The sequence below is a fragment of the Oncorhynchus tshawytscha genome, linkage group LG10 (assembly GCF_018296145.1).
Source record: "Oncorhynchus tshawytscha isolate Ot180627B linkage group LG10, Otsh_v2.0, whole genome shotgun sequence".
In the NCBI taxonomy this organism is placed as follows: Eukaryota; Metazoa; Chordata; class Actinopteri; order Salmoniformes; family Salmonidae; genus Oncorhynchus; species Oncorhynchus tshawytscha.
In genome coordinates this window covers 29064824-29078613 of record NC_056438.1, presented here as the reverse complement: position 1 = coordinate 29078613, position 13790 = coordinate 29064824, and the positions used below count along the sequence as shown (strand labels likewise).

At 40.1% G+C, this 13790-nt stretch overlaps 1 protein-coding gene across 1 annotated transcript; it reads left to right on the top strand.

Moving 5' to 3' along the window:
• Positions 1-4363: 4363 nt before the first annotated feature.
• On the top strand, positions 4364-13779 carry otub1b (OTU deubiquitinase, ubiquitin aldehyde binding 1b). The gene is made up of 7 exons (XM_024434869.2): positions 4364-4502; positions 5284-5351; positions 5583-5681; positions 5845-5963; positions 6110-6194; positions 9877-10071; positions 13217-13779. The coding sequence occupies exons 1-7, from the start codon at positions 4415-4417 to the stop codon at positions 13412-13414; spliced, it is 852 nt and encodes a 283-aa protein (XP_024290637.2). The 5' UTR covers positions 4364-4414; the 3' UTR covers positions 13415-13779.
• The last annotated feature ends 11 nt before the right edge of the window (positions 13780-13790 follow it).

The window sequence follows — 13790 nt, the reverse complement described above, 5'->3', positions numbered from 1 at the left end:
TCTACAGTGATGCGGAGAAATTGTTTCGCTGCTGTTTCCAAGTCCCCAAAACTCCATGGTTTGTAATCATAGTACAGTTGTCCCGTACCAGAGGGCTTTATTACCAGGGGATACGTTCCCACAGGACGGTCATCTTCACCTGGCTGTGTCTTCATCCATTCAGTCTGTTTCATCTCCAGTCTCTGTGATGTTCGAGGCTGTATGTTTTTAAATTCACCCTGAAATAGTGCTACTTCACCATGTTTGATAAACACCTTAGTTCTGCCCTCGAGTGATCCAGCTGCTGTTGTTGCATACTCTGTGAACCGGCTGCACATGCACGAGAGTCCTTCAGACTATCGGAAAACTCGCCTTCTTCTTCAATTTCAGTTTACAGAAAACGTTTGACCTCTGTCATTGCCAACAAAGGGTATATAACAAAGTATTGAGATAAACTTTTGTTATTGACCAAATACTTATTTTCCACCATAATTTGCAAATAAATTCATAAAAAAATCCTACAATGTGATTTTCTGGATTTTTTTTCTAATTTTGTCTGTCATAGTTGAAGTGTACCTATGATGAAAATTACAGGCCTCTCTCATCTTTTTAAATGGGAGAACTTGCACAATTGGGGGCTGACTAAATACTTTTTTGCCCCACTGTATATTCAGAGGCTTCTTTTTCCATTGTGGGGTATTTTCCTACTAAGAACTGTAGAGGGGTGGTGGGTTTCATAGCAATCGGCCCCTCAGGTAACTCTGAGCTCTCATCTACCATATCTCAAAAAGTGTTTAATTTTTACATTAAAAAAATTATTAGGCTCTACGTGTAATGTGAATACAGATAAAGGAATACAAAATAACCCTATATGTGTATAGTCTATCCCTTAACTCGCATAAGTTTATTTAAAGCAGGGTGATAAGTAAATGATAACTGAATACCATGTAATGTACGGGTGGTGTAAAATAATCGTCCTCTATGGGGCAACCACAAAATAGTAAAGGGTTCAAGATCATTTATAACTGGTATAAACGTTGGTGTATCCTCCACAACAATCCTGGCATCTCTGTGATAATCTTCTCCTTCCAAGGGAGAAACTATTACTTGGGTCAGTAACACACGGACAGGTGCATTCCCTAATACAGCAATGGTGTATGCTTTAAGGTTTATCCCCCCACAGCCAACCCTTTGAGCATCTGATCGAAATGTTCACTCCGCTAATTCAAATACACAGGCTTTTTATTGTCTATAACTAACTCCTGATGAATCATCCCACCATCCAGTCATACCACACAGAAGACATAACACATAGAACAATTACAAAAGACATAGAACAATTACAGAGTACTCATCAGAAAAATATTCAAACACTTAACTCTATCACAACAATCAGCGTTTTATACTTGGAATTCATGCCCTAAGCCCTATCACCAAGTCTCATCAAACACAGAAGTAACCGGCAGTTTATACTTGGAATTTATGCCCTAAGACCCATCACCAAGTCTCATCAAACACAGAAGTAACCGGCAGTTTATACTTGGAATTCATGCCCTAAGACCCATCACCAAGTCTCATAATCATAAACATTTAACCCGGGAATTTATAACCTATTTCCACCTAGGTGGTTTGTGCTTCCTCCCAAGGGTTGTGTAACAATAATTTCACACTTTAGATTATTCCACTATTACAGAGAAATTTAGGTTCGTATACATTTAACAGCGAGGCGCCACTTAAATTGGTATAGAATCAGCTTGATCCCCTCTAAAAAAGTACTTCTGGGTGACACATGCAATCAACAAGCGTGCAAATTTACCCAGTAAACCACCCAAAGACAACATTGGTAACGCAGTGGGTGGGCCAGCGGTGCAGCTAGCCAGCTAGCTCAGACCATAACTAGCTAAACAAACTTATCAGAATGTGGGTTTAAATCAATGCATTTCTTGCATGCCTTATTATTGCCAATTTGACAATAATATTTATTGCCAACCTGAGTGTTCTTGGGTGACCTATATGACAAAAGTGATGTCTTGTCTGCCTCTGTTTACAGGAAACAGTTTCCGCCATGAGTGTTTTTCCACTGACCATACTTTGACCTTCTGGTTGGATCCAGGTCAATGTTCAAAAGAAGTGCTTAACTGTTTCACTACCACCTGTCTTGTTCAAAGTCTACCTTATTCTGGCCTATGATGCTTGTACTCATCTAACGAAATGACTTTTAGACATTTTTCCCAATAGAAACATGAAATCCAAATCTAGTGTCTGATCATTCTGTTTAATTTTTTTTGGCGCGACATGCAATATTATGAGGTGAAGCATTTTTAACATTATCTACAGTACAAGTCAAAAGTTTTGACACACTTACTCATTCCAGGGTTTTTCTTTATTTTTTACTATTTTCTACATTGCAGAATAATACTGAAGACATCACAACTATGAAATAACATATGGAATCATGTAGTAACCAAAAAAGTGTTCAACAAATCAAAATATATTTTATATTTGAGATTCTTCAAAGTAGCCACCCTTTGCCTTGACGACAGCTTTGCACACTCGTGGCATTCTCTCAACCAGCTTCATGAGGTAGTCAACTGGAATGCATTTCAATTAACAGGTGTGCCTGGTTAAAAGTTAATTTGTGGAATTTCTTTCCTTAATGCGTTTGAGCCAATCAGTTGTGTCGTGACAAGGTAGGGGTGATATACAGAAGACAGTCCTATTTGGTAAAATACCAAGTCCATATTATGGCAAGAACAGCTTAAATAAGCAAAGAGAAATGACAGTCCATCATTACTTTAAGACACGAAGTTCAGTCAAACCGTAAAATTTTGTTCACGTTTCTTCAAGTGCAGTCGCAAAAACCAGCAAGCGCTATGATGAAACTGGCTCTCATGAGGACTGCCACAGGAAAGGAAGACACCTTTGCTGCAGAGGATAAATTCATTAGAGTGACCAGCATCAGAAATTGCAGCCCAAATAAATGCTTCACAGAGTTCAAGTAACAGACACATCTCAACATCAAGTGTTCAGAGGAGACTGCACGAATCAGGCCTTCATGGTCGAATTTCTGCAAAGAAACCACTGCTAAAGGACACCAATAATAAGAAGAGACTTGCTTGGGCCAAGAAACATGACTATGGACATAAGACCGGATGGAAATCTGTCCTTTGGTCTGATGACTCCAAATTTGGTTCCAACCGCCATGTCTTTGTGAGACGCAGAGCAGGTGAACAAATGATCTCCGCATGTGAAGTTCCTACCGTGTGGCATGGAGGAGGAGGTGTGATGGTGTGGGGGTGCTTTGCTGGTGACACTGTCAGTGATTTATTTAGAATTCAAGGCACTTTTAACCAGCATGGCTACCACAGCATTCTGCAGCGATACGCCATCCCATCTGGTTTGCGCTTAGTGGGACTATCATTTGTTTTTCAACAGGACAATGACCCAAAACACTCTCCAAGAAGGAGAGGGATGGAGTGCTGCATGAGATGATGTGGCTTCCACAATCACCCGATCTCAACCCAATTGAGATGGTTTGGGATGAGTTGGACCGCAGAGTGACGGAAAAGCAGCCAACAAGTGCCCAGCATATGTGGGAACTCATTCAAGACTGTTGAAAAAGCATTCCAGGTGAAACTGGTTGAGAGAATGCCAAGAGTGTGCAAAGGTGTCATCAAGGCAACGGGTGGCTTTGATGAATCTGTTTAAAATGTATATATTTGTTTATAACACTTTTTGGTTACTACATGATTCCATATGTGTTATTTTATAGTTTTGATATCTTCACTATTATTCTACAATGTAGAAAATATTTAAAATAAAGAAAAACCCTTGAATGAGTAGGCGTGTCCAAACCTGGTACTGTACATCAAACCATGATATAATAGGTCATTTTCACATGCGCTGACCCAAGTGTTTTGGTGCTTTTCCATTGAGACTCACTCCCACATCATTGGGTCGCGATTCACCAATTTATGTTAAGCTCTGGCTGGGCCACTTTATGTTAAGCTCTAGTGTTCAGGAGTTTGACACTACAGACTTGTGGCTTTACAATGGCTTTGCCATTGTAAATGCAAGCTGAAAAGTACCCAGGGCTGTGCTTTGGCTCCCAGTAAGCAGGTACGCTGGAGCCACAGTCCAGTGAGACAAATGTGCCGGGCGGCCCGCTTAGATGAGAACAAAAGTCTGCGTTTTGGGTAAAACACTGGACTAAATCGTCAGTGGAAATGAGCCATTTGAGAAAGAAAAAGGTCTTGATGATTAATATAAAATTGGATTAGCTTTTCACTCAAACACATTCAATTGCAAGTATAGAAAATCTAGTTATTTGAGACAGAAAACCAATGACCCGTTCTAAATATTTGTGATATCTGCATTTATGTGCATTTGTCATAGGGAAATATCCAGCTGCTGTGCTGGGACCCGGAAGTTTAGAATGAGGTCAGTGAGACAGAGGAAACACAATTCTACGGCTAAAATGGCGCAGGAGCAACAGCAGGAAACAACACAGGGAGAGATGGAGGGTGAGTGAAACAACATCAGAACGAAAGATGACCGAAATCTAACCTGCTTCGGCTATCAACGCATTGTTATTTATGCAAGTGTAATGTGATTGTTAGGCAATCTAGTGATAGCAGTTGATGGACAAGTTGCCTGCATGAATATGAGAGGGCAATAGGGGAGGCCAAAGCATTAAAATCACACACAAAGAAACGCATTTTCGACCTGTAGTTTTTGGAGGATGAAGGTGATGCCACATTATGTCACATATAATGCTTAATGGTATCTCATTCACAGTATATTTTTGCCGGATTTCAATTGGTTGTCAAATGTTTATTGACACCATAACTAAAATAGGATAGTTGGCTAGTTAGCAAGCTTAGCTAGCTTGCTAACCAATACATTCAACCTAGTTGTACCTAAAAATATGGTCTGATGTTGATAACATGGTTGCACTTTCACCCCAAGTGAACCAGATTTAATACTGTTGATTACCAATGGTAGACGGATATGTGATGACCGAGTTCGCTAAAACCCCCATGCACGTTGTCATCAATTTCATGTTGTGGTATAAAGTACGTCACCAACAATTGTTATTAAAAAGTGTGATTTTGCAAATATGCTTCAAATCACTGTGTTGTGTTGACACAGCTACTCCAATAACCATTATGTAATATTGCCAGTTCCCACGTTAAATTCAGAATTGGGGTTAACTTTTTTTTACAGCACCATTGCACTTCACTCTCTGTGAATGAACTGTCATGTTACTTGTAAACGTCTATGTTGTTGTTTTCTTCTCTCCAGCTGGAGGAGTAAACTGTCTTGCTTATGATGAGGCCATTATGGCACAGCAGGACAGAATTCAGCAGGAGGTGAGAGATTTTACACTTGAATAGGCGTTGATAATATGTTGGCTAAGGTTTTGAATTAGACTGACATAAGTTGAACTGGTTGAACTGCACTAGAAATGCATACCTTTGCATCACATGATTTTAATCACCCAGTGTTCTTGTTTTATATTGGTTTCTGTAAGTCTATGAGTATGAAACGTCCGTGCGTTAACGTGTGTGTGTGTGTGTGTGTGTGTGTGTGTGTGTGTCTAGATCGCAACAAGCATCCTTTTAGTGTCAGACAGACAGGAGCTGTCAGTTTTGCAGAGAGAGTATGCCGCGGAAGACACCATTTATCAGCTCAAGATCAAGGTCAGTAAAAGCACACAATTTTTCAATTACAGGATTTGAATCTGCATCACTTCATACTGGTTTAAGGTGAAAGGGTTCCTTACGAACACAAAATCAATCAAGGTTAGAAATGGTGACATAATTATTGTATTTACTCTCTTTCTGTCCCTTTTTTCCCCCTTAGGATTTACACAAAAAATACTCATATATTCGTAAGACGCGACCAGACGGGAACTGTTTCTACAGAGCTTTTGGCTTTTCACATCTCGAATCACTGCTCGAAGACAGCAAAGAGCTGCAGAGGTAACATAACACTTCCATGGTGCATTTAGCTCATTGGTGGTCGGTAAAGCAGACGATGTAATACGAAAGATGGATGCAATATGATTAGTGTTGCTGCATTAATTAATAGGCACTGAATACCGATGCAATGTTTTATGTCTCTATAGGTTCAAAGCAGTGGCAGCAAAGAGCAAACTGGACCTGGTAAACCAGGGTTTCACTGAGTTCACCATTGAAGACTTCCACAATACTGTGAGTTGCTTCCCTCTTATTGTACACCACATGAACAACAGTGACAGCTCAAACACATGACATACACTGAGCATACAAAACATGATTAACACCTGGACTTTCCATGACGTAGACTGACCCAGTGAAAGCTACGATCCCTTATTGATGTCACTTGTTAAATCCACTTCAATCAGTGTAGATGAAGGGGAGGAATGGGCAAGACAAAATATTTAAGTGCCTTTGAACAGGGTATGGTAGTAGATGCCAGGCACACTGGTTTGTATAAAGAACTGCAAAGCTGTTGCGTTTTTGTGTGTATCAATAATAATCCACCCAAAGGGCATCCAGCCAACTTGACAAAACTGTGGGAAGCAATTGAGTCAACATGGGCTAGCATCCCAGTGGAACGCTTTCAACACCTCGTAGAGTCCATGCCCCAAGGAATTGAGGCTGGTCTGGGGGCAACCTTGTCTCATAGATTAGACATAACATAGTAAATTAAATCTGGGATACTCAATTAGTAGGATATGTTACGTTTGGTATGGTTGCATAATAAAAGTAGGGTGGTTGGTCAGAGTGGATGGGTGGGCGCATAATGCGTAAGTCTAGCATCCCAAAGGTTGCATGTTTGAATCTCATCGTGGACAACTTTAGCATTTTAGCAACTCTGGAACTACTAGTTGCTATTTTTAGCTACTTTGCAACTACTTAGCATGTTAGCTACCCCTAACCTTAACCCCTTTAGCTAACACTAACAAATTGGAATTCATGTCATACATTTTGCAAATTTGTAACATATTGTACGAATTGCAATTTGTAACATATCATACAAAATGGATGATGGATATCCATAAATTACATTCCATACGAAACATAACAAACATACTAAATAAAGTGTCACGGATTTGCGTACAGAATACTACGAAATGCTCTTAGACCAGGATGAGGGGGGGGGGGCAACTCAATATTTGGAAGATGTTTTGTACACTTTTTGTATACAGTGCATTCGGAAAGTATTCAGACCCCATAACTTTTCCACATTTCTTTACATTACAGCCTTATTCTAAAATGGATGAAATAGTTTCCCCCCCTCATCAATCTACACACAATACCATATAATACACAGCCCATCTGTAAGTAGCACAACTACTTCATCCCCATATTGTTATTTATTTAATTTTTTTGCACCCCAGTATCTCTACTTGCACATCATCATCTGCACATCTATCACTCCAGTGGTAATGCTAAATTGTAATTATTTTGCCTCTATGGCCTATTTATTGCCTTACCTCCCTAATCTTACTACATTTGCACACAATGTACATAGACTTTTTCTATTGTTATTGACTGCACGTTTGTTTGTGTAACTCTGTTGTTTTTGTCGCACTGCTTTGCTTTATCTTGGCCAGGTCGCAGTTGTAAATGAGAACTTGTTCTCAACTGGCCTTCCTGGTTAAATAAAGGTTAAATAAAATAAAGCAGAACAGGTTTTTAGAAATGTTTGCAAATGTATTAAAAATAAAAAAAACTATCAAATTCACATAAGTATTCAGAACGTTTACTCAGTACTTTGTTGAAGCACCTTTGGCAGCAATTACAGCCTTTAATCTTATTGGGTATGACGCAACAAGCTTGTCACACCTGTATTTGGGGAATTTGTCCCATTCTTCTCTGCAAATTCACTGAAGCTCTGTCAGGTTGGATTGAGAGCGTCAATGCACAGATATTTTTGAGTCTCTCCAGAGATGTTCGATTGGGTTCAAGTCTGGGCTCTGGCTGGGCCACTCAAAGATATTCAGAGACTTGTCCCGAAGCCACTCCTGCGTTGTCTTGGTTGTGTGCTTAGGGTTACTGTCCTGTTGGAAGGTGAATCTTCACCCCAGTCTGAGCTCCTAAGCACTCTGGAGCAGTTTTTCATCAAGAATCTCTCTCTACTTTGCTCCGTTCATCTTTCGCTCGATCCTGACTAGTCTCCCAGTCCTTGCCGCTGAAAAACATCCCCACAGCATGATGCTGACACCGTGCTTCACCGTAGGGATGGTGCCAGGTTTTCTCCTGATGTGATGCTTAGCATTCAGGCCAAAGAGTTCAATCTTGGTTTGTAGTGGGAAAATTACATTTAATTTTAGACATACTATGCTGTTTTCACTCAGAGAATTGTCCATTGTTATATGCTAGTGGTTTTTTTACTGGTGAAGGCTTGTCTTGTGACTTAGTGATAAGTCTGGGCATACTGCAGTCGCACCCGGCTTTTATCTGTATGTGACATCCCGTTTGTACTATCTGTAGGAACTCATCTGTGTGGAAACTTGCAGGACCAAACAGAAGAATAGTGTGAGCTGTGGTAATGTCAGCTATCTTAATCTGCATAGACAAGCTAAATGCCTTTTATACACTATGTTCCCCACCCCTGTTTGCTCACATCTGCTAACTGCCCCATATACACAGAGGTTGGACTTTTCTATAAAAGCTGAGACTCAACTCTGTTCGTTGGGCTCTTAACTCTGCACTGTTGAGTGGATTGTTAACAGCTCCATTTTTGCAACTCTTATAAAGTTGCTGTTTGAGGAATCTACAGTCTCGCTCTTCCTTTTGGTTAGAAATTTCCACCACTGGTTTCATCAGACCAGAGAATCTTGTTTCTCGTGTTCTGTGAGTCCTTTAGATGCCTTTTTGGCAAACTCCAAGCGGGCTGTCATGGCTTGGTTTTTGCTCTGACATGTACTGTCAACTGTGGGACCTTATATAGTCAGGTGTGTGCTGTCGTGGAACTGCACCACCACGTCGTGGAAATGACCACCAGGGACACTCTAAGTCAATCTTAAATGAATTGTCCTTTATTATCAATGTGCTGGAGAGGTTCCAACCAATTCAATGCACCATAGTACACATGTCAATCAGGAGCTCTGCTGGGGAAGTCCCAGAGGTTGTCTTATATACGGCTATTCACAGACAAGTTATAGACAAGTTTATATTTGCATGATTTAGCATAATTAATTCATCATTAACGTTTTTGTTTCATTCGTGTGACCGACCCATACTGGTTCATAACATGTAACAGACCAATACGTCACGAGTATTATTCTCTCTAAGCTGAGACCTTGAAACTGAGATGTCTTTTGTTCTCAAAACAAAGGTCTGGGCATACTGCCAAATTGCAGCTACTGATAGTGAGGATTCTTTCAGTCAGTCACTTGCATGAACATAGAAAACATTTATTAGAAAAGCACATGAATAGAACACAGAAATGAGTTATTAGAAAAGCACAAACATTACAATTTTCAAGCATAGTGCCTTTCCAAATCATGTCCAATCATTTGAATTTACCACAAGTAGACTCCAATCAGGTTGTAGAAACATCGCAAGGATGATCAATGGAAACAGGATGCACCTAAGCTCAATTTCGATTCCTATAGCAAAGGGTCTGAATACTTATGTAAATAAGTTATTTCTGTTTTTTATTTTTAATACATTTGCAAAAGTTTCTAAAACCTTTTTCCGCATTGTCGTTGTGGGTAGATTGATGAGGGGATTTAAAATGAAAATAAATACATTTTAGAGTAAGGCTGTAATGTAACAAAATGTGGAAAAAAGGAAAGGGTCTGAATAATTTCCATATGCACTATACTGAACATGTTAACTTTTAAGTCACTTGACGTAAAAGCATCAGCAAACTGAACATTATTGTTTATTCTTCCCCTAGTTCATGGACCTGTTAGAGCTGTGTGAGAAGCAGCCAGGACTCAGTGAGCTGCTGGGCTCCTTCAGAGACCAGAGCGTGTCAGACTACATCGTGGTGTACCTGCGGTTGCTCACTTCAGGCTACCTGCAGAGGGAGCACGGTTTCTTCCAGCACTTCATCGAGGGGGGACGCTCTGTCAGGGAGTTCTGTCAGCAGGTGGGTTCCTTATGGAACATCAGAGAATAGGGGAGATCTACAGTGCCTTCAGAAAGTATTCATACCCCTTGACTTTTTCCACATTTTTGTTGTTAAAGCCAGAATTCAAAATTGATTAAATGTATGCCAGTAGCCTATAATGACAGTGAAAACATGTTTTTAGAAAATGTATTATGAAAATATATACTGAAAAGTATCTAATTTATATACAGTACCAGTCAAAAGTTTGGACACCTACTCGTTCAAGGGTTTTCTTTATTTGTAATATTTTCTACATTGTAGAATAATAGTGAAGATGTCAAAACTATGAAATAACCAAAAAAAGTGTTAAACAAATCAAAATATATTTGAGATTCTTCAAAGTAGCCACCCTTTGCCTTGATTACAGCTTTGCACACTCTTAGCATTATTTCAACCAGCTTCACCTGGAATGCTTTTTCAACAGTCTTGAAGGATTTCCCACATATGCTGGGTACTTGTTGGCTGCTTTTCCTTCACTCTGTGGTTCTACACCTGCAATGCTTGCTGTTTGGGGTTTTAGGCTGGGTTTCTGTACAGCACTTTGAGATATCAGCTGATGTACGAAGGGCTATATAAATAAATTTGATTTGATTTGATTTGTGGTCCGACTCATCCCAAACCATCTCAATTGGGTTGAGGTCAGGTGATTTGTGTAGGCCAGTTTAATTGATGAGCACTCCATCACTCTCCTTGCTTAAATAACCCTTACACAGCATAGAGGTGTGTTTTGGGTCATTGCCCTGTTGAAAAACAAATGATAATCCCACTAAGCGCAAACCAGATGGGATGGCATATCGCTGTGGTAGCCATGCTGGTTAAGTGTGCCTTAAATTCTAAATAAGTCACACAGTGTCACCAGCAAAGCACCATCAACACCACCTCCTCCATGCTTCACGGTGGGAACCACACATGCAGAGATCATCCGTTCACCTACTCTGCATCTCACAAAGACATGGCGGTTGATCTCCAATTTGGAGTCATCAGACCAAACAACAGGTTTCCACCAGTCTTATGTCCATTGCTCGTGTTTCTTGGCCCATGCAAGTCTTTTCTTCTTATTGGTGTCCTTTAGTAGTGGTTTCTTTGCAGCAAATCAACCATGAAGGCCTGATTCACGCAGTAACTCTAATGAACTTATTCTCTGCAGCAGAAGTAACTCTGGGTCTTCCTTTCCTGTGGCGGTCCTCATGAGAGCCAGTTTCATCATAGTGCTTGATTGTTTTTGCGACTGCACGTTTTTGAAATGTTCCTATTTGACTGACCTTCATGTCTTTAAAGTAATGATCGACTGTCATTTCTCTTTGCTTATTTTAACTGTTCTACAGTTGATGTCGGAAGTTTACATACACTTAGGTTGGAGTCATCAAAACTAGTTTTTCAACCACTCCCCACATTTCTTGTTAATAGGTTTTGCAAGTCAGTTAGGACATCAACTTTGTACATGACACAAGTAATTTTTCCAGCAATCGCTTACAGATAGGCTATTTCACTTATAATTTACTGTATCACAATTCCAGTGGGTCAGAAGTTTACATGCACTAAGTTGACTGTGCCTTTAAACAGCTTGGACAATTCTAGAAAATGATTTCATGGCTTTAGAAGCTTCTGATAGGCTAATTTACATAATTTGAGTCAATTGGAGGTGAACCTGTGGATGTATTTCAAGGCCTACCTTCAAACTCAGTGCCTCTTTGCTTGAAATTATGGGAAAATCAAAAGAAATCAGCCAAGATCCCAGAAAAACAATTGTAGTCTGGTTCATCCTTGGGAGCAATTTTCAAACGCCTGAAGGTACCACGTTCATCTGTACAAACAATAGTATGCAAGTATCAACACCATGGGACCATGCAGCCGTCATGCCGCTCAGGAAGGTGACGCGTTCTGTCTCCTAGAGATGAATGTACTTTGCAAAAAGTGCAAATCAATCCCAGAACAACAGCAAAGGACCTTGTGAAGATGCTGGAGGAAACGGGTACTAAGTATCTATATCCACAGTAAAACAAGTCCTATATTGACATAACCTGAAAGGCTGCTCAGCAAAGAAGAAGACACTGCTCCAAAACCGCCATAAAAAAGCCAGACTACGTGTTGCAACTGCACATGGGGAAAAATATTGTAGTTTTTGGAGAAATGTCCACTGGTCTGATGAAACAAAAATAGAACTGTTTGGCCATAATGACCATCATTATGTTTGGAGGAAAAAGGGGGAGGCTTGCAAGCCGAAGAACACCATCCCAACCGTGAAGCACGGGGGTGGCAGCATCATGTTGTGGGGGTGCTTTGCTGCAGGAGGGACTGGTGCACTTCACAAAATAGATGGCATCATGAGGCAGGAAAATGACGTGGATATATTGACCTAAGACAGGGAATTGTTACTAGGATGACATGTTAGGAATTGTGAAAAACTGAGTTTAAATGTATTTGGCCAAGGTGTATGTAATCTTCCGACTTCAACTGTATGTACTTAGTCTTTTACCAAATAGATATCTCCTGCACACCACCCCTACCTTGTCACAACACAACTGATTGGCTCAAACACATTAAGAAGGAAAAATTCCACAAATGAAATTTTAACAAGGCACATCTGTTAATTGAAATGCATTCCAGGTGACTATGTCATGTTACTGGTTGAGAGAATGCCAAGGAGTGTGCAGAGCTGTCATCAAGGCAAAGGGTGGCTACTTTGAAGAATCTCAAATATAAAATATATTTTGATTTGTTTAACACTTTTGGAGGGGCAGAAAGTTTCAACGTCGGGCAGAAATGAGCATTTGAATCAGGAAAGTTTTCTCTCGGCATCTACAAGCCAGAATGTTGAATAAAATGATATTTTCACATACTTTACCAGTTGTCTGTGCGGTTGGTCCTTTTGGCTATAGGAGTGTGAGACTATATCCACAGGAAAATATAATTGCATAAACTTTTCAAAGCGCTGGTAGTGTGTTCAGATTTCTATCACCGGAAGCAATTATACTTTCCTGTGGATATATTGTCTCATTCCTACTGCCAAAATGATCAACTTGTACTTTTTTTTTTGCATATGTACATTCCAGTATCATCTAGAGTTGCATAACAAGTCTCCAAACTCAAACACTTTGTTTGTTCTCTGTGTGTTTACTAACAGGAGGTGGAGCCCATGTCTAAAGAAAGTGACCATATCCACATCATCGCCTTGGCCCAGGCCCTGAACGTGTCCATCCTAGTGGAGTATATGGACCGGGGTGAGGGGGGCACCGTCAACCACCACGTCTTTCCTGAAGGCAGCGAGCCTCGTGTCTTTCTCCTCTATAGACCCGGCCACTACGACATCTTGTACAAATAACTACCTCCTGTTTAGAAAATCCCCCCCAATGTCCTTTCCTACTGCTGTAGTGGCAGTGGCGAAATACTTCACCTGCCACACTGATGCATACACGTGTGTTTGAAGACTACACTGTTTTTTTTTCTTCTCAAATACCAATCACATTATTACAGCCCCCCTCTCCCTCCCCGTCACTCAATATATTCCCTTCATCACAGAACAGTGAATTAATAAAACAAATATTTACCCCAAAAAATAGCAGTGGCTCCAGATGTTTAGAGTTGTACAGTTTTTATTTTGTGGTTGTAAATGTTATCAACTTGCTTTTTTTTGTTGGATTATTTTTCTTTGTTACACTGCGTTTTATTAAAGGTATTTACATCTTATGTGATTTGTA

Excerpts from the sequence above, each read along its gene's own strand:
- otub1b (XM_024434869.2), top strand. The coding sequence starts at position 4,415 with ATGAGGTCAGTGAGACAGAGGAAACACAATTCTACGGCTAAAATGGCG. Across the intron at positions 6,195-9,876 it reads TTGAAGACTTCCACAATACT|TTCATGGACCTGTTAGAGCT; the intron begins GTGAGTTGCTTC and ends TTCTTCCCCTAG. Across the intron at positions 10,072-13,216 it reads TCAGGGAGTTCTGTCAGCAG|GAGGTGGAGCCCATGTCTAA; the intron begins GTGGGTTCCTTA and ends GTTTACTAACAG.